This window comes from Aegilops tauschii, chromosome 7 (assembly GCF_002575655.3).
Source record: "Aegilops tauschii subsp. strangulata cultivar AL8/78 chromosome 7, Aet v6.0, whole genome shotgun sequence".
Classification (NCBI taxonomy): Eukaryota; Viridiplantae; Streptophyta; class Magnoliopsida; order Poales; family Poaceae; genus Aegilops; species Aegilops tauschii.
This window is the reverse complement of record NC_053041.3, coordinates 75,847,416-75,869,672: the sequence shown is the minus strand read 5'-3', so window position 1 is coordinate 75,869,672 and position 22,257 is coordinate 75,847,416. Positions and strand designations below refer to the sequence as shown.

General features: G+C 44.3%; 1 protein-coding gene across 1 annotated transcript; it reads left to right on the top strand.

The window, feature by feature from the left end:
• The first annotated feature begins 18,603 nt into the window (after positions 1 to 18,603).
• On the top strand, positions 18,604 to 20,902 carry LOC109734356 (uncharacterized). Its single transcript, XM_020293563.3, has 3 exons — positions 18,604 to 18,737; positions 18,880 to 20,203; positions 20,288 to 20,902. Exons 2-3 carry the CDS (start codon positions 18,975 to 18,977, stop codon positions 20,403 to 20,405), a joined length of 1,347 nt encoding a protein of 448 aa, XP_020149152.3. The 5' UTR covers positions 18,604 to 18,737; positions 18,880 to 18,974; the 3' UTR covers positions 20,406 to 20,902.
• Positions 20,903 to 22,257: the final 1,355 nt, after the last annotated feature.

The window sequence follows — 22,257 nt, the reverse complement described above, 5'->3', positions numbered from 1 at the left end:
GGGCTAGGCAGGGAGGACCTTATTCCATCTACAGAGAGCAGTCGGGGCCTCGCATTTCTGAGTAGGACACAAACCCTAACAAAACTAAAAAAACATTAGAAACCGAAGCTCTCCTGCTTGCAAGGGTTAGACCAACGGCGGCACCGAAGGGAGGCACGAGAAACCCTAGCACGCTGGGTACAGGTACAAGCGGCTGCCGTAGTATGGGAGCCACGAGAAGATCTGAGATCACCCTGCTGTGATTGCTAACCGTATGTCATCACAACAATATTCATACAAGTATATTGTAGAAAATGGAACTTTTATTGGAGATATTTTAAAACTAGGCACCTATTCACCTTCTAAGAGCAAGTCCAGCAGCGCCCCGAAACCCTCCCCGATCGTTATTTTATGGGAGAACAGCAAAAAAACGCCTCCAGCAGTTCCCCGATCCCCTCCCCCTTTTTCTGGCCTCCCCCAAATTGTCGTCTCTCTCCCCTCTATCAAGGGGAACGACGGCCTCCCCGATCCCTGTTGGGGAACGTAGTAATTTCAAAATTTTCCTACAATCACGCAAGATCTATCTAGGTGATGCATAGCAACGAGGGGAGAGTGTGTCCACGTACCCTCGTAGACCGAAAGCGGAAGCGTTATGTAACGCAGTTGATGTGGTCGAACGTTTTCGCGATCCAACCGCTCAAGTACCAACGCACGGCACCTCCGCGATCTGCACACGTTCAGCTCGGTGACGTCCCTCGAACTCTAGATCCAACTGAGGCCGAGGGAGAGTTCTGTCAGCACAACAGCGTGGTAACGGTGATGATGAAGTTACCGGCGCAGGGCTTCGCCTAAGCACTACAACGATATGACCGAGGTGGAAAACGGTGGAGGGGGGCACCGCACACGGCTAAAAGATCAACTTGTGTGTACTTGGGGTGCTCCCCTCCCCCGTATATAAAGGAGGGAGGGAGGAGGCGGCCGGCCTAGGGGGCGTGCCAAGCATAGGGAGTCCTACTAGGACTCCCAAGTCCTAGTAGGATTCCCTTTCCTATTCGGAGTAGGAGAGAAGGAAATAGAGGGAGAGGGAGAAGGAAAGGGGGGCTGCGCCCCCACCCCTTGTCCAATTCGGTTTGGGCAGGGGGGAGGCACGCGCCACCTCTTGGCCCTTCACCCCTCTCTCCACTAAAGCCCAATAAGGCCCATTACTTCTCCCGGTGAATTCCCGAAACTCCCCGGTACTCCAAAAAATACCTGAATCATTCGGAACCTTTCCGATGTCCGAATATAGCCTTCCAATATATCGATCTTTACGTCTCGACCATTTCGAGACTCCTCGTCACGTCTGTGATCTCATCCGGGACTCCGAACAAACTTCGGGCATCAAATCACATAACTCATAATACAAATCATCATCGAACGTTAAGCGTGCGGACCCTACAGGTTCGAGAACTATGTAGACATGACCGAGACACATCTCCGGTCAATAACCAATAGCGGAACCTGGATGCTCATATTGGCTCCTATATATTTTACGACGATCTTTATCGGTCAAACCGCATAACAACATACGTTGTTCCCTTTGTCATCGGTATGTTACTTGCCCGAGATTCGATCGTCGGTATCATCATACCTAGTTCAATCTCGTTACCGGCAAGTCTCTTTACTCGTTCTGTAATGCTTCATCCCGCAACTAACTCATTAGTCATATTGCTTGCAAGGCTTATAGTGATGAGCATTACCAAGAGGGCCCAGAGATACCTCTCCGATACACGGAGTGACAAATCCTAATCTCGATCTATGCCAACCCAACAAACACCTTCGGAGACACCTGTAGAGCATGTTTATAATCACCCAGTTACGTTGTGACGTTTGATAGCACACAAGGTGTTCCTCCGGTATTCGGGAGTTGCATAATCTCATAGTCTGAGGAACGTGTATAAGACATGAAGAAAGCAGTAGCAATGAAACTGTAACGATCATAATGCTAAGCTAACGGATGGGTTTTGTCCATCACATCATTCTCCTAATGATGTGATCCCGTTTATCAAATGACAACACATGTCTATGGTCAGGAAACATAGCCATCCTTGATTAACGAGCTAGTCAAGTAGAGGCATACTAGGGACACTCTGTTTTGTCTATGTATTCACACATGTACTAAGTTTCCGGTTAATACAATTCTAGCATGAATAATAAACATTTATCATGATATAAGGAAATAAATAATAACTTTATTATTGCCTCTAGGGCATATTTCCTTTAGTCTCCCACTTGCCTAGAGTCAATAATCTAGTTCACATCGCCATGTGATTTAACACCAATAGTTCACATCTGTATGTGATTAACACCCATAGTTCACATTGCCATGTGACCAACACCCAAAGGGTTTACTAGAATCAATAATTTAGTTCACATCGCTATGTGATTAGCACCCAAAGAGTACTAAGGCGTGATCATGTTTTGCTCGTGAGAGAAGTTTAGTCAACGGGTCTGTCACATCTGTATGGAGCTCTGCATTGAGACTTAGAGTCATCTGGATCGGTGTAAAAGCTTGCATCGACGTAACACTTTACGACGAACTCTTTATCACCTCCATAATCGAGAAATATTTCCTTAGTCCTCACTAAGGATAATTTTGACTGCTGTCCAGTGATCTACTCTTAGATCACTATTCTACCCCCTTGCCAAACTCATGGCAAGGTGCACAATAGGTCTGGTACACAGCACATCAACCTATGACTGTGGCATAGGGAATGACTTTCATTCCCTTTCTATCTTCTGCCGTGGTCGGGCTTTGAGTCTTACTCAACTTTACACCTTGTAATACAGGCAAGAACTTCTTCTTTGACTGATCCATTTTGAACTCTTTCAAAAAAACTTGTCAAGGTATGTATTCATTGAAAAATATTATCAAGCGTCTTGATCTATCTCTATACTAGCCCAATATATAAGCAACTTCACCGAGGTCTTTCTTTGAAAAACTCCTTTCGAACTCTCCTTTATGCTTTCCAGAAAATTCTACATCATTTTCGATCAACAATATGTTATTCACATATACTTATCAGAAAGGCTGTAGTGCTCCCACTCACTTTCTTGTAAATACAGGCTTCACTGCAAGTCTGTATAAAACTATATGCTTTGATCAACTCATCAAAGCGTATATTCCAACCCCAAGATGCTTGCACCAGTCCATAGATGGATCGCTGGAGCTTGCACACCTTGTTAGTACTTTTTAGGATTGACAAAACCTTCTGGTTGCATCATATACACTAGTAGGAAAAGGAGCTTTTACCCCGGTTCATAAGGGCCTTTAGTCCCGGTTCTGGAACCGGGACTAAAGGGTCGTTACTAATGCCCTAGCCCTTTAGTCCCGGTTCTTACACGAACTGGGACTAAAGGCCGTCCACGTGGCCGGTGCCGGGAGCCCAGGCAGGAGGGCCTTTGGTCCCGGTTGGTGCCACCAACCGGGACCAATAGGCATCCACGCGTCAGCACCTGGCAGGAGCTGAGGTTTTTGTTTTTTTTGAAAGGGAGGGGGGTTTTGGGGTTTTTGGGGGGTTAATTTAGGTTGTTATTAGGTAGCTATTAGAGAGAAGTGTCCTCTCTTATATCTCCGTGCTTGGTTTACCAACGCTACGTACTGCTATGCCTAAACATGGCTTAGATTGAAGTGAAGGCAACATGTGGTGCATGTCGAAAGTAATACTAATCCGGACTTGATCAAGTTTGGATTGTACTACTTTCGACACGCACCACATGCATGTTGCCTTCACTTCAATCCAATCCATGTTCATTTCACCCGCTGATATATAATAACTCTTCATGCGCGCATCATGCATCATCATATATAATAACAAGTCCTACTAATCATCATCATACAACTTCTACTCGTTATTAATAACAAGTCATACGATCATCATCCTCACAGTCATCGAACCAACCCTACTTAATTGTTCTTAGCACATGATCATCAGTATTAGGTAGGACCGAAATACCCTCTTTAAGGTAAAATAGCATAAAACAATATAGACCCTGACTCTCCATTATGGAGAATGGAGATCACCCTGTCTCCAATTCTTGCGCCTCGCTTCCTTTTGCTTCCAAGAACCTCCTTGCGACTGTCCATACATTTTTTCCATTCTTTGATTTGCATGTCTCCACTTCTTTTAGAAATCCGGTATGGACAGTTGAGATTCGTAGGATGACCTGGTTGTATATTCAAAACATCAAGCCTACCATTCTGATACATCAAATGAGGCACACAATCCTCTGGGATTATCTGTTGAAAAACATAGTAATAACTTCATAGTTAGCAATGATAATGTACTAGTTTTAGAACTATGCAAAATATGCACGGATGTCGTAATAGTAAGAAATCTTACCAGGGTATCTCCATAGTAGTTACCGTAGTTCAACACATGCACTAGTGGCACGTATTGAGGACCATAATGTTGAGGAGTTTGATTGTAGATATTGTAATTCTCAATATCAGTACAAAATCCGACCAGATGAGTTTTCTCCTTATAAGTTAACTCAGAGCCATCGGTGTAGTAGGTTCTGTCTACCATGTTCCGCACATTGTTTGAACAATCAAAATAAGCTGTCAATGAAAATAAGCTGTCAACTATTTTGAAATGAACAATATAAATTAGCTAATAACTGTGTTTGAGAAACTCACATAGCGGTAGAATTGGAGGCGTATCAACAAGGACCCAAATGTCCATATTGTCTTGCTCGATGTCAGGATCACCAAGATCCATGGTGACAAGCATACCCTCATCAAAACCATACATCTTGCAAAATGCTTCCCAATTTTTGCAACCAAAATGGGTTACGCTCTCAGAATTATACAGCTTTACTTCAAAATCTATATCATGATGGGTCCTTAGGTGAATTTTCTTTGTTTCCATACTTTCATGGTCTTCAAAACCCATCCTCTTCAAGACGTAGCGTCTTGCATGGCATGGGATAAGCTAGCCGAATTGTAAAAGATGAAAAGTACACGTTGAAATAGTTGAAGTCGTGCTTAATTACGAAAAAAATAACACTTGTCGTCGTTGCGTACCGTTTCAACATCGAACGTCTCCTCCAGCTTAATACTGAAGCGTCGATCTTCGTCCAGGTGAGGCCTGTCGCACTGACCTCGGTCGTCGTGGCACTAGTCGCACTCCCCCAGGAGACTTTCGTCGTCCGAGTACGACATTTCCTATGTTCATAATTCAAATATTAAACATCTACAATTAAATATATGTACTAAAAAACCTAAGTTAGATCATTATTATTCATCACGGGTTGACTATCGATTTGTCGAGTCTTTTCTTGAAAACTCTCAGCTCACGTGGTGTATACATTCGACCGTTGGTGATGGTCGCTCCTCCCTTTGTCCCCGTGTGCATTACACCAAAATGTCTAGCTAGCACACGGGAACAAAGGAGAAGCGACCCCCACGACAACAGTCGGGATTCTTCGTCCTCTCATATATATATGGTGGAACTCTCCCTCACTGATTCCTCTCTGACATTTGCGACAGTCGGTGATGGTAGCTCCTCCTTTCGTTCTCGAGTGCATTACACCAAATTGTCTAGCACACGGGAATGAAGGAGAAGCTACCCCCACGACAACAGTCGGGATTCTTCGTCCTCTCATATATGGTGGAGACTCGACAGACTGACAGTCAACCCGAAATATCGTTTAATTATCTTTCTAAAAGAGGATTTGGCTGGTCTCACCTCGATGTCGGAGGGGGTGGTGACGGGGACGACGGCGGGGATGATGGAGGGGCCGGGGGCTCCTAGATTTCTGCGAAAACAAAAACCCTATAAGCTATCAACTAATCATAGTGCTCTCCAATTTTAGCATTCAAAGTAGGATCGGAGTAGTTTTCCACTTTGAGCATTCAATAAGAAAAATCAAATCACAAAATAAAGTAGTATTCAAATTAGGATGCATTCAATTATAAGCAAAACTACATCATCTCCATGCGTCCGTACATCGTCGAATATTATCACTAATACACCTCGAATACTATCATACATATAGCATCGCTAGTACAGCTAGAACAGTAGCGCCCGACGGGTATCGGCGCGGGCGGTGGACACCCAAAGGGACGGAACCATCACAGGATCATAGCTCCAGTGAGATCCCTGAAGAACCTGCCAGGTATTGTCGAACCTGCCCTCCAACGCAACCATGTAGCGACGGACATGCTGGTCCTCCTCGCTGACACGGTGACGTACCACCTCCGCGGTGTCCGGAAGCCTCGGCACCGTCACTGGCCCACGCGAGCGCCACCAAACAAGGACCGGGTCAACGACGGGCTGGTTCCTCACCAACCTACGCCCACCGGAAGGTAGCACCTCCCAAAACCAGCCCGGCGGAGCCCAGTCCCGGACATGGCCCCTCTGATCAAGCCGACCTCCTCCGCCGAGTCGACGACGAGGATGCGGGATAGGCATCGTCGACGTCGATGCGGGAATAATTGCTTTAACTAAAAAAACAAACTAGTTCTATTAATTTCCTTACTATAAATAGAATAAAGTAGTACTTACTAAAAATAAACTAGCTAGTTTAACTAGTTCTATTATTTTTCTAACTAATTCTATTAAACACTTTCTAAGTAGTACTTACTAAAATTTATCGGGGGGGGGGTACATATATCGACAACGACATACCCGATAAAAAATAAGAAGAGGAAGAAGACGAAAAAAAAGAGGAGAAGAAGAAAGGAATAGAGGAGGAGATCGAAGAAAAAAAAAGAGGAGAAGAAGAAGGAATAGAGGAGAAGAAGAAAAAATAGAATAATATATTATTCTATTTCTTCTTCTTCTCCTCTATTTCTTCTTCTTCTACTCTTTTTTTTCTTCTTTTTCATCTTCTTATTTATTTCTCCTCTACTTCCTCTCCTCTTCTTCTTATTCTTCTTCTTCTCCTTCTTCCTCTTCTTATTTTCCTTTTTTCTCTCCTTCTTTTTCTTCTAAATATGAACATACATAAATGACTTTGATCATACACAATTTCTATGAACAAAAAAAATCATAATAATTCTATGAACAAAATTACAACAGAAAAAATCATAAAAATTCTATGAAAAAATTGATATATTCTTTGCATATGAACATACAAATATTTGCATATTCAATAATAATATCACCAAAAAAATCTAAACTACAAATCTAAATTAATACATCTAAATTACAACAACTAAATTAACTACACATCTAACTACACATCCAAATTAATACAACTAAATTACAAATCTAAACTATATACACATATATAATAGCTAGGGGGCGCGGCGGTAGCGGCGGCGGCCATTACAGGGAGGAGGAGGAGGGGATCAGGGTGGCGCTCACAGGGTGGCGGAGGGCGACGGCGTGGGTGGCGGAGGGCGACGGCGACCGCGGCGGGCCGGGGGCGGAGGGCGGCGACGGTGACGTACGGGGCGAAGGCTCGGGGGCGCGCGGCGGAGGCCGACGGCGACGGCGGCGGGGGGCGGAGGACGACGGCGATGGGCGATGGCGTGGGCTCGGGGGCACGGGCGACGGCGACGACGGCGGGGCAGCCTGGCGGCGTAGATCGAGCTCGCGCCGTCGTCGGGCGGGGGGACGCTGGCGATGGAAATCAAAAAATTTCATAAGTGCTGCTTATATAGCAAAGGCTTTGGTCCCGGTTCAACGCACAAACCGGAACCAATACCCACCCTTTAGTCCCGGTTGGTGGCACCAACCGGGACCAAAGGCCTCTTTTCACCAGCGCAAAGGGCGGGAAGCAGAGGGCTTTGGTCCCGGTTGGTGGCACCAACCGGGACCAAAGGGGAGCATTGGTTCCGGTTGGAGCCACCAACCGGGACTAATGTGCTGGCGCGGTGCGGTGGGAAGTTTAGTCCCACCTCGCTAGCTGAGAGAGCTCAGCACCTGTTTATAAGCTGCGTTGCAGCTCAGGTGCTGAGCTCCTCTCTAATATGCAGGCATTACATGCCTACCTTTGTCACTGCCATGTTGGGCCTATTGGGCCTGCATCCTGGCCCATGTGCAGATGGGTTTCTAGTCGTATGCAGGCCGTGTGGCAAATTAGGCGGCATTTTTTATTTTGTCCAGTATTTTTTTGTTTTTTGAATTATTTATTTTCTTTTGATTTTTGCTTTATTTTTTTATTATTTTTGCTTTTAGCTCAGAATAATTATAAACTTTCTGTTACTCCATTAGTTTCCAAATTTGAATAGTTTAAATTTCATCCGGAAACTCGTCTGTTACAAAGGGATTTCATTTTTTAAAACTTATCTGAACTCCTGACTTTTTGTGTGTTCAAAATGCACCATTCAAAGCCACATCATCATTTTTCAATCCTTTCTGACTTCATTTGTTATTTTTCATGCATTTACTAATTATTTTGAGCTATAAGACCCTAAAATTGAAAAGCATTTCAAATGAACTCTGAAAAGGTTGAAAGTTGGCATGATATCATCATTTCATCCACATAGCATGTGCAAGAAAGTTGAGAGGGTTACGGCAAAAACTGGATGCACTTCATGTACAAAACGGACAATCTCTTTCAAAGTATCAGGATTTCATCCGGAAACTCATCTGTTACAAAGGGATTTCATTTTTTAAAACTTATTTGAACTCCTGACTTTTTGTGTGTTCAAAATGCACCATTCAAAGCCACATCATCATTTTTCAATCCTTTCTGACTTCATTTGTTATTTTTCATGCATTTACTAATTATTTTGAGCTATAAGACCCTAAAATTGAAAAGCATTTCAAATGAACTCTGAAAAGGTTTTGTTTCTACTTACAACAAAAAACTTATTTATTTTATTTGTAATTACTTATGTATTTTACTTTAATTATTTTATTTTTTATTTATTTTACTACTGCTATTTTTATTTATTTTACTGCTGCTATTTTTACTAAATTTATTAAGGTTTATTTATTGTAGTTACTATAGTTTATTTTATTTTATTTTATTAAGGTTTATTTAGTTTTATTTATTTTATTAAGGTTTATTTATTTTATAAATATAAAAAAATGAACATAGATGCACTTATAGAGAAAATTCAACCTAAATTCATAATAAATTTATATGAAATTTACTATGAATTTAGGTCAAATTTCCTGTATAAGGGCATCTATTTTCACTTTAAGAGAAGCTCAACAAGGCATAGAGGGACGGGCTTATAAACTGGTGTGAGCGCCCTTCGGTTGGCGAGGTGGGACTAAACACTGGCCGCAACTAGGACCAGCCCTTTAGTCCCGGTTTGTGGTATGAACCGGGACTAAAGGGTGGTGGGCCAGGAGCGTGGCCCATTGGTCCCGGTTTGTACCACCAACCGGGACCAAAGGGTCCATACGAACCGGGACCAATGCCCACGAGGCCCCGGCCGGCCCCCTGGGCTCACGAACCGGGACCAATGCTCACATTAGTCCCGGTTCGTGACTGAACCGGGGCTAATATGAAAACTGCCCTGTGACCTAAGCCCTGTTTTCTACTAGTGATACAACTCTTCTTTTAAGAAGTATCCATTTAAGGAATGCAGTTTTGATATCTATTTGCCAGATTTCATAAAATATGGCAACTGTTAACATGATTCAGATGGATTTAAGCATCGCTACAGTTGAGAAAATCTCATTGTAGTCAACACCTTGAACTTGTCGAAAACCTTTTGCGACAAGTCAAGCTTTGTAGATAGTAACACTACTATCAGCGTCTGCCTTCCTCTTGAAGATCCATTTATTCTTAATGGCTTGCCGATCATCGGGCAAGTCCACCAAAGTCCACACTTTGTCCTCATACATGGATCTCATCTCAGATTTCATGGCCTCAAGCCATTTCGCAGAATCTGGGCTCATCATCGCTTCCTCATAGTTCGTAGGTTCATCATGGTCTAGTAACATGACTTTCGGAACAGTATTATCATACCACTCTGGTGCGGATCTTACTCTGGAAGACCTACGAGGTTCAGTAGTAACTTGATCCGAAGTTTCATGATCATCATCATTAACTTCCTCACTAATTGGTGTAGGAATCACTGGAACTGATTTCTGTGATGAACTACTTTCCAATAAGGGAGAAGGTACAATTACCTCATCAAGTTCTACTTTCCTCCCACTCACTTCTTTCGAGAGAAACTTCTTCTCTAGAAAGGATCCATTCTTAGCAATGAATATCTTGCCTTCAGATCTTGTGATAGAAGGTGTACCAAACAGTTTCCTTTGGGTATTCTATGAAGACGCACTTCTCCGATTTGAGTTCGAGCTTATCAGGTTGAAGCTTTTTCACATAAGCATTGCAGCCCCAAACTTTAAGAAACGACAACTTTGGTTTCTTTCCAAACCACAGTTCATAAGGCGTCGTATCAACGGATTTTGATGGTGCCATGTTTAACGTGAATGCAGTTGTCTTTAATGCATAACCCCAAAATGATAGTGGTAAAACAGTAAGAGACATCATAGATCGCACCATATCCAATGAAGTGTGATTACGACGTTCGGACACACCATTACGCTGTCGTGTTCCAGGTGGCGTGAGCTGTGAAACAATTCCACATTGTTTTAAATGAAGGCCAAACTCGTAACTCAAATATTCTCCTCCACGATCAGATCATAGAAACTTATTTTCTTGTTACGATGATTCTCTAGTTTACTCTGAAATTCTTTGAACTTTTCAAATGTTTCAGACTTGTGTTTCATTAAGTAGATATACCCATATCTGCTCAAATCATCTGTGAAGGTCAGAAAATAACGATACCCACCACGAGCATCAATACTCATTGGACCGCATACATCGGTATGTATTATTTCCAATAAGTCACTATCTCGTTCCATTATTCCGGAGAATGGAGCTTTAGTCATCTTGCCCATAAGGCACGGTTCGCAAGCACCAAGTGATTCATAATCAAGTGATTCCAAAAGTCCATCAGCATGGAGTTTCTTCATGCACTTTACACCGATATGACCCAAACGGCAGTGCCACAAATAAGTTGCACTATCATTATCAACTTTGTATCTTTTGGCATCAATATTAAGTGTATCATTATGATTGAGATTCAATAAACCATCAACATTAGGTGTATGACCATAGAAGGTTTTATTCATGTAAACAGAATAACAATTATCCTCTATCTTAAATGAATAACCGTATTGCAATAAACATGATCTAATTATATTCATGATCAATGCAAACACCAAATAACATTTATTTAGGTTCAACACTAATCCCGAAAGTATAGGGGGTGTGCGATGATGATCATATCAATCTTGGAACTACTTCCAACACACATCGTCACTTCACCCTTAACTAGTCTCTGTTTATTCTGCAATTAATGTTTCGAGTTACTAATCTTAGCAATCGAACAAGTATCAAATACCCAGGGATTACTACGAGCACTAGTAAGGTACACATCAATAATATGTATATCAAATATACCTTTGTTCACTTTGCCATCCTTCTTATCCGCCAAATATTTGGGGCAGTTCCACTTCTAGTGACCATTTCCTTTGCAGTAGAAGCACTCAGTTTCAGGCTTAGGTCCAGCTTTGGGCTTCTTCACGGGAGTGACAACTTGCTTGCCATTCTACTTGAAGTTCCCTTTTTTCCCTTTGCCCTTTTCTTGAAACTAGTGGTCTTGTTTAATCATCAACACTTGATGCTCTTTCTTGATTTCTACCTTCATCGATTTCAGCATCACGAAGAGCTCGGGAATCGTTTTAGTCATCCCTTGCATACTATAGTTCATCACGAAGTTCCATAAACTTGGTGATGGTGACTAGAGAGCTCTGTCAATCACTATCTTATCTGGAATATTAACTCCCACTTGATGCAAGTGATTGTAGTACCTAGACATTCTGAGCACATGCTCACTAGTTGAGCAATTCTCCTCCATCTTTTAGGCAAAGTACTTGTCAGAGGTCTCATACCTCTTGACACGGGCATGAGTCTGAAATACCAATTTCAGCTCTTGGAACATCTCATATGCTCTGTGGCGTTCAAAACGTTTTTGAAGTCCCGGTTCTAAGCCGTAAAGCATGATGCACTAAACTATTAAGTAGTCGTCATATTGAGCTAGCCAAACGTTCATAACGTTTGCATCTGCTCCTGCAATAGGTCTGTCACCTAGCGGTGCATCAAGGACATAATTTTTCTGTGCAGCAATGAGGATAAACCTCAGATCACGGACCCAGTCTGCATCATTGCTACTATCATCTTTCAACTTAGTTTTCTCTAGGTACATATAAAAACGTAGGGAAGCTACAACAAGAGCTATTGATCTACAACATAATTTGTAAAATACTATCAAGACTAAGTTCATGATAAATTAAAGTTCAATTAATCATATCACTTAAGAACTCCCACTTAGATAGACATCCCTCCAGTCATCTAAATGATCACGTGATCCATATCAACTAAACCATGTCCGATCATCACGTGAGATGGAGTAGTTTTCAATGGTGAACATCTTTATGTTGATCATATCTACTATATGATTCACGCTCGACCTTTCGGTCTCCAGTGTTCCGAGGCCATATCTGCATATGCTAGGCTCATCAAGTTTAACCCGACAATTCTGCGTGTGCAAAACTGGCTTGCACCCGTTGTATGTGAACGTAGAGCTTATCACACCCGATCATCACATGGTGTCTCGGCACGAAGAATTGCAGCAACGGTGCATACACAGGGAGAACATTTATACCTTGAAATTTAGTAAGGGATCATCTTATAATGCTACCGCCGTACTAAGAAAAATAAGATGCATAAAAGATAAACATCACATACAATCAAAATATGTGACATGATATGGCCATCATCATCTTGTGCTCATGATCTGCATCACCGAAGCATCGTCATGTCGTCACCGGCGTGACACCTTGATCTTTATCATAGCATCGTTGTCGTCTCGCCAACTATTGTTACTACGACTATTGCTACCACTTATTGATAAAGTAAAACAATTACATGGCGATTGCATTGCATACAATAAAGCGACAATCATATGGCTCCTGCCAGTTGCCGATAACTTTGTTAAAAAACATGATCATCTCATACAACAATTTATATCACATCATGCCTTGACCATATCACATCACAGCAAGCCCTGCAAAAACAAGTTAGACGTTCTCTACTTTGTTGTTGCATGTTTTACGTGGCTGCTACGGGCTTCTAGCAAGAACTGTTCTTACCTACGCATCAAAACCATAACGATTTTTCGTCAAGTGTGCTATTTTAACCTTCAACAAGGACCGGCCGTAGTCAAACCGATTCAACTAAAGTTGAAGAAACAAACACCCGCCAGCCACCTATGTGCATAAGCACGTCGGTAGAACTAGTCTCATGAATGCGGTCATGTAATGTCGGTCTGGGCCGCTTCATCCAACAATACCGCCGAATCAAAATAAGGCGTTGGTGGTAAGCAGTATGACTATTATCGCCCACAACTCTTTGTGTTCTATTCGTGCATATAACATCTACGCATAGACCTGGCTCGGATGCCATTGTTGGGGAACGTAGTAATTTCAAAATTTTCTTACGATCACGCAAGATCTATCTAGGTGATGCATAGCAATGGGGGAAGAGTGTGTCCACGTACCCTCGTAGACTGAAAGCGGAAGCATTATGTAATGCGGTTGATGTAGTCGAACGTTTTTGCGATCCAACCGATCAAGTACCGAACGCACGACACCTCCGTGATCTGCACACGTTCAGCTCGGTGACGTCCCTCAAACTCTTGATCCAGCTGAGGCCGAGGGAAAGTTCCGTCAACACAACGGCGTGGTGACGGTGATGATGAAGTTACCGGCGCAGGGCTAGGGGCGTGCCAAGCATAGGGAGTCCTACTAGGACTCCCAAGTCCTAGTAGGATTCCCTTTCCTATTCGGAGTAGGAGAGAAGGAAAGAGAGGGAGAGGGAGAAGGAAAGGGGGTTGCGCCCCCACCCCTTGTCCAGTTCGGTTTGGGCAGGGGGGGAGGCGCGCGCCACCTCTTGGCCCTTCTCCCCTCTCTCCACTAAAGCCCAATAAGGCCCATTACTTCTCCCGGTGAATTCCCGTAACCCCCGGTACTCCAAAAAATACCCGAATCATTCGGAACCTTTCCGATGTCCGAATATAGCCTTCCAATATATCGATCTTTACGTCTCGACCATTTCGAGACTCCTCGTCACGTCCGTGATCTCATCCGGGACTCCGAAAAAACTTCGGTCATCAAATCACATAACTCATAATACAAATCGTCATCGAACGTTAAGCATGCGGACCCTACGGGTTCGAGAACTATGTAGACATGACCGAGACACATCTGCGGTCAATAACCAATAGCGGAACCTAGATTCTCATATTGGCTCTTACATATTCTACGAAGATCTTTATCAGTCAAACCGCATAACAACATATTGTTCCCTTTGTCATCGGTATGTTACTTGCCCGAGATTCGATCGTCGGTATCATCATACCTAGTTCAATCTCCTTACCGACAAGTCTCTTTACTCATTCCGTAATGCTTCATCCCACAACTAACTCATTAGTCACATTGCTTGCAAGGCTTATAGTGATGAGCATTACCAAGAGGGCCCAGAGATACCTCTCCGATACACGGAGTGACAAATCCTAATCTCGATCTATGCCAACCCAACAAACACCTTCGGAGACACCTGTAGAGCATCTTTATAATCACCCATTTACGTTGTGACGTTTGATAGCACACAAGGTGTTATTCCGGTATTCGGGAGTTGCATAATCTCATAGTCTGAGGAACGTGTATAAGTCATGAAGAAACCAGTAGCAATGAAACTGTAACGATCATAATGCTAAGCTAACGGATGGGTCTTGTCCATCACATCATTCTCCTAATTATGTGATCCTGTTTATCAAATGACAACACATGTCTATGGTCAGGAAACATAACCATCTTTGATTAACGAGCTAGTCAAGTAGAGGCATACTAGGGACACTCTGTTTTGTCTATATATTCACACATGTACTAAGTTTCCGGTTAATACAATTCTAGGATGAATAATAAACATTTATCATGATATAAGGAAATAAATAATAACTTTATTATTGCCTCTAGGGCATATTTCCTTCAATCCCCTCCCCGACTCGCTGGTGGAGGCAACGGCTGCGTCCGGAAATCTCCCTCCCGCCACCACGCCGCCGTCGCCACTGCATCCTAGGTTCGTTCATTCACTGATTTTCTCTCAGATCCAAGCAAAGTAGCAAATCTAGGGAGGGAGAGAGGTTGCCGTCGGGCAGTGGATGCGGGGGCACGACCGTTGTGGCTTGCTTGAAGAGCCGTCGGGCAGTGGATACAGGGGGACGGGCATGGCCGTCGTGGCTGATGGTGAGGATGGGCTCGAAGGGAGGAGCTCCTGCTCGGGGCAGAGAGCAGAGAGGGAGGGGGGGTCTGCTAGTAGCTACTGCTGGAGGGGATTGAAGGGAGGAGGGAGGAGCTCCTGCTCGGGATAGAGAGCAGAGCGGGAGGAGGTCTGCCAGCAGTTGCTGCTAGAAGGGATTGAAGGGTGGTTGGACGCCGGTGGAGTTGTTGCATGCGTGCAAATATGGATAGAGAGAGGTGATGTTCCAGATTGCTTGTGTGTCTTCAGTGCTACTACTATTGCAATTTATTTGAGAAAGAGCACAGAGATGTGAGATAGAGAGATATGTGCAGGACCAAATAGGACAGTGATGTCACATAGAGAGCAGCAATCAGAGAGAGATTGCTGCACATTTTTACATATAGAACATAGAGATAGCTTGCTGGAAATTTTTGTGCTACTGCTATTTATTTGTGTTGAAGCTTATTGTTTCGTGTTTCTATTTCAGATTTTGATAATGGACGATTAGAGTTATTTTGAGCTGTTGCATAGTGATGCCGGATTGAATGATTTGCACTGGACCGAAGAACAACATGTCGATCTTGAAGGGCATGTGGAACAAGAAATTGATCTCGAAGGGCATGAAGAACAACAAACTGATCTCGAAGAGACTGAAGAGCCTACCCCTCTTGTGAAAGCAAGGTCTTCGAAAGCAAAGGCGAAGAAGGCAAGCGCTTCGAAAGCAAGAGCTTCGAAGAGGCAAAAGAATTTCAGCAAGGCTGAAGACTTAACTTTGGTGGATGCATACCTCGAGATAACTCAAGATCCAACCATAGGAGTAGACCAATCTCGTGATTGTTATTGGAAAAGAATCGATGCTTACTTCCATGCCAATAAATCTGAAGACCATGGTCGCACACAAGGTTCTCTTCAACATCGTTGGGCTATTATTGGCATAGACTGCATTATTACTAACACCTAATAATTATAAAAGCTACATCAGTCCACGGATCTGCCACAGGTGCTCAACTAGATCAAGTTGACGCTGGTAGTGAACTTGTTTGTTTCGAATATCACTTTGAGCTTGAAGAAACTGGGTCAATGTAGCCGCCTGTTGGTGAGAAGGTGTCACTAGTTCTCCCATGTTACCGTAGCGATAGTCTACAAGACTTCCACGCTCATCTTCTATTATCATGTTATGCAGGATGATACAAGCTGTCATCACTTCTCTGAGTGTCTCCAGATCCCAATACCTTGTCGGTCCACGTACAATAGCAAAGCGAGCTTGCAGAACACCAAAGGCTCATTTGACATCCTTCCGACATGCTTCCTGAAATCGGGAGAAATTTTTGTGCTTCTCACCTTTTGGGTTTGGAATTGTTTCACAAATGTTGCCCACTGCGGATATATGCCATCTGCAAGGTAATACCCCGTGTTGTAGTTGTGACCATTGATGGTATAATTCACTTCTGGAGCATGCCCTTCAACTAGATTTGGAAGCACGGGTGAACGGTGGAGAACATTTATATCATTATGAGATCCTGGTAAACCAAAGAAAGAATGCCAAATCCAAAGGTCTTGTGAAGCAACGGCTTCAAGAATGACCGTGGGTACGCGTTTATGGCCAACAAAAAAACCTTTGTGTGCAGTAGGGCAATTTTTCCACTTTCAATGCATGCAATCGATGCTTCCGAGCATACCCGGAAACCCCATTTGCTCTCCAATTGCAAGTAATCTAGCAGTATCTTCAGCATTTGGAGATCTCAGGTACTGACCCCCAAAGACCTCGATCACAACATGCACAAATCTTCTAAGATTTTCTAAAGCGGTGGACTTTGCTAGCCGACAATACTCATCAGTAAGATCAACTGCTATCCCGTAAGCTAGGATTCGAAATACTGAGGTCAATTTTTGATAAGGATGTAAACCAGGAACACCAGCACTATTTCTTCTCAGAGAAAAATAGCTATCATGTGCCTCTATAGCACTTGCTACGCGCAGAAAAAGAGGACGATGCATTATATACCTGTGAATAAAAGCTTAAATGAGACATGAAGAGCGACTACTATGGTGAAAACGAAACATATGCACCAGTTTCATACCTATTGCGAAACATCCTTGCCTTGAAGGTGGGGTTCTCTGCAAAATAGTCCTTGTGGAGGTTCTGAAAGCGTTCCGCAAAATCGTGCTGAAGAGATTGACGTCCCGGTTGTGAACCTCCATGTCGTGGAGCATCCAGCCGGGCTTCTTCTTCCTCTGCTACAATTGCAGCCATCATGAGTTCCTCATCTTCGAAGGAGGAATCTTCGCAAAATTGCTGGGCCAAACTTTGACGGTGTATCGTTTCGTTGTGGAGAGATGGCAGAGAGATGGCGAAAGAGAAGTAGAAGAGGAGGCACGATCATGATTGTGATAGATATGAAGGTTGATCATGTATTTGTAGAGACAAAACTAGCCGTTGGAAAACTAGCCGTTGGTAGTTATGAAATACTCTTAAAATATAGAATAAGGGAGATGTTTAGGGGAACTGCTGGAGTTGAGCAATTTTTAGGGGAGAATCTTTTTAGGGGAGTCCCATGTTTTGAGATATAGGGGAGAAATTTCAGGGGAACTGCTGGACTTGCTCTAAGATAGTGTAGGTTGTGTCAGTCAAGACAACAAATGACGTCCGACGAGTGATCCATCAAGTTGGCCAGCCATGGCCCGGACTTGAATTTTATTTTAGCATGTCCGGATTGTTGAACCATGTTCTTTTTGCTTTGTTGCATTGTTGAATTATTGAATTGTGATAAATTTTGTGTTATAATGAATGCCATGAATTTGAGGGTTTAAATTTAAGGAGTGTGGCCGCCTCAGTGGCCACCCGACTCTGTTTGTGAATGCGTCTGGGCATGCCCGCGGTGGGCGGACTTGCTAAGTGAGTTACTTTTCCATCCCCTCCTATGCAAAGCTGGTCAAACGTGACGGGCCAACCAGGCCAGCCCACGAGCACGTCGGCACGGCCCGCCATGGGCCAGGCACGGCAGGGGCTAAACAAGTTGTGCTCGGCACGCGGCATGTCTGGGGCCGTGCCTGGTCCTGGAGGCTGGGCACGCGGACCGGCACGGCACGACCCATTTAATTTTTCTATTTTTTCCTTTTTTGAGCTGATTTTCTTTTTTTTTGAATTATATAAATATATATAGCCTATATAATCAGCCTAATAGGCCTAAAATGGCCCAAATACAGCCCATAAGGCCAAACTGCTAAACAGACCAGTGTGCTAAACGGGCCAACGTGCCGGCCCGATTAACTAAGCGGCCCTGGAGGCGCAGCACGCGGGCCGGCACAGCACGCCGGCTCTGCTCCGGCGTGTGGATTAAAGTAAAAAAAAAAAGGCGTTTCTTCAGTGTTCCACGGCGGCGCGCCTCAATCCCCTCCGGTCTCTCACCCCGACACCGGCGGCAACGGCGGCCGTAAGTTTCTTCCTCACCTACCTCTTCCCTGCTTAATTTTCTCCTGATTTTCCGGATCCGCGACGTCGAAGGCTTCCTCCTCCCTCGGATTTCCCCTCAGCCCTCGGATTTCCCGTCACTCCTCGGATTGATTCCTCTGCAGTTCAAGTTCCGGCCGGTGTCGGAGACGAAACGGCCTATATATAGATGGAGGAGAGGGCGGAGGAGATCTGAGCAAGCCGAGGTCGAGCGCGCGCGATGGGGAAAAAGCTACCCCCTTCTACTCCGACGGCGGGAAGGCGGCGCAAAGGTCCCTCCTTGGCCCCGCTCTCCGCCTGCAAGCGCCGGCGGACCCATGAGGCAAGCGGCTGGGCTTCCCTCCCCACCGATGTGGTTCACCTCGTCACCAGCCGCCTGCTGGCCGGCGACGTGGTGGACTACATCGTCTTCCGGGCCGTCTGCTCCGGCTGGCGCAGCTGCACGAGCGACGCGCGCGACCCCACGCTGAGCAAACCGGACCTCTGGCCGCGCGGCTGGGTCGCCCTCTGCGACGGCGACGGGGTACGCCCGGACGACGCCGGCGAGATCGGCTTCTTCCACGCGCGGACGGCCAGGCGCCTCCGCGTCCGCCTGCCGGAGCTCCTGCGCCACAGGATCGTCGGTTTCACCCAGGGACTGATCATTCTTCTGAACAAACGCACCGCCGCCGTCCGGGTGCTGCATCCCTTCACACGGGTCGTGGTCGACCTCCCGTCCCTCGTCCCTGTGTTCCACGACGCCGTCAGGAACCGGAACTCTCTGCTTGACATGAATGCTGCGGTCTGCAGCGCGTCCGCGACCTCCATTGCCGTGGTGGCATGGTTCCCGTGGACACATGTGGTGATCGGCGCCGAGGCTGGCCGCCCAACTTGGGAGGTCCTCCACCGAGGGCTTTTCCTTAGGAGCATCCTGCCCTTCCAAGGAAGGCTTTACGCGACAGTCGGCGAGGGTGGCTCAAGGAAGATCATGCAGCTGTATCCGAGATCACCACATCCTGTGCTTGCTCATGTTCCAAATAATTTTGGTGATCCGTGCCTATGCAGCTACTTCCTCGTGGAGTCTGGTGGGCGAGTGCTGCTTGCCATCCGCCATTTAACTGCACAACATTGTGGCGTGGACCCCTTCCAGCAAAATGCCTATAAGCTATTTGCGTTGGACATCGACCGCGGTGAGCTGATCCCAGTGAACTGCCTCGGTGGCCGCGCGCTGTTCCTCAGCAGGGATCGGTCCCTCTCTGTTTCAGCCAGGGACCTCCCTTCTGTGAACAGCAACTCCATTTACTTCTCTTTGCGCCGTGACCCTGTTGTGGTGCACTCCATAAGGACAGGTTTCTCTGAGCGGCTAGCAGTGACATGCCAAATACATGATGGGAAGGATAGGATCCGACCCTCCGTGTGCCCCTTCACCATTGCTGACCATCTTCTAACCTACTGCCATCCTCATGAGTGGTAAGTCTGTTTTTCTTAATTTTTCTTCTTTGCATGTATCATGTGCGATACTACATTATGACTGTCTTCTCTTCCGCTATGAAGGACAAAAGGACTCATGTTTCATGAGTACCACTCCATACCTGAATCTTTTGAGGAATTGACGAAGAACATCAAGGCAAAAAATTCCGAACTACGGATTCCTCGCATTGCGGCTCGTTGATTGGAAGGAAGAAACAGGGCCACAGCACTTCACACTAGCCAGTGAATAATGCCAATAGACAGTTGATGCATATTTCCCTTGCTGGCTCAGTTGGGATCTTTGTGTGGCTAGGTCAATTCATTGGTGGCTCCCAACGCAACGCGCACGAATCTTTTGAATTTGGTTAGGCAGCAGTTTGTCTGTGCTACACATATAGTGGTGGTTCATATCTGAGGTCTGGCAAATAGATTGGATCCGTCAAACATGGGCTCATTGCACCCTAAGGATATACACAATGCGATAATTATCGGATTTACTTCCCCTTTAATCTGCATGCTGTTTAGGATCAAATTGCATATGATGTTTGTACTTGAATGAGGCAACTTGCGATTAGCAGAATCCTACTAATGTCTCTGTTATCAGCATTTATGGCCTTATTTTGATGTTTTTAAACCATATATGATTGAAGAGCCTTATCTTTTTCTGTATGTGAATAACAATGCTAAGTTGTGGGAACATATGCAGAAGGGCGAAAAATCTGGTGTTTGTTTGGATTCTTGAGACATCGGCATGTTTAACTATGATTTTGTTCAAATATATCTGCTGTTAGGATAAGGAAAAAAAATCCAACCTCAACACAATCTAAAGATGTGCTGTTCTCATGAAGAGCTGTTGTATTTTACCATGAACAGTAGCTATTTATGTTGTAACCTGTAGCACAACTTGTCTTGGTTACTGACGGTGCTAAAGGAAAAATGTGATGAGAGGAAGTTGTGTCCGTTGGTAACCTCTGAGAAATTTCTAATCCTTGTGCAAATTTTGTTGGAAAAATGTGATGTGAGGAGTGCATATCTTTTGTTGGAAGTTTTATCTCTTGTTAATACTTGCGAAAATATGCCCTTGTTTATGAATGAACTAGCAAATATGCTCGTGCGTTGCAACGGATGAAAAAAAAAACTACATTGCCATTTATTTTCTTTCTTCATATTGTCGATGGTGGCCATATCCACTTGATCCCAACGCATTCGAGCGTGGTCAACACCAAAGCGATGAGTTCAACCATCGCATGGGATGTGCCACAACAACACACGAGAATGTTAAAAACATTAAAAGCTAATTGCCCTCTGCGAGTTACTTCCTACACTTGGTCTATACACCGTTTCTCATAGAAACTGACTACAATCAGAATGAAATAGCAAGCAAAAAAAATCTAGAAATAAAACACACCTTGTATTTAGGAAGTCAATCCTGGGCCACAATAACAATAACTTCTTCTGATTCTCCGAAAAAAAAAACTATCTTCTTCTGACCAGTCAAATTAAGTCTATTCACACATTATTTAGCTAGAGAAGGAGGAGTTTGAATGAAGTGGGGATGCCAGCTGACATCCTCGCCTCAACTATCTTCATCTCTCTAAACGGAATAGTATGTCTGAAATATTTTTAAAAAATAGAGACTATTTTTTTTGACAAATCATCTCCTCCTTTATTCAATCACAATTGTATCATTTACAAGAAAAGGTATAATCTCATCCGGAGGTGAATCCATCCAGATACTAGGAGGAGAGAACTTGGCCAACTTGGCCAATTCATGGGCTACCTGATTATTATCTCTAATACATGAATCAAACAAAACGTGATTAAAGTCTAGCGACATGTAATAACAGTCATCGAATATAGCACTTGCCACTGAACTAGAAAAGCCTTCCTTCAAAGCAATAACAACTTCTTCATTGTCGGAGACAACCTCAATTTTGCTACATCCCACTGTCTGTGCTAAGTTTAACCCAAATCTCACAGCCGTCGCTTCAGCAGAAAAGGAGTCATAGCAAAAATTCAGTCTTTCGTTTGATGCAGCTATAAATTTGCCATTA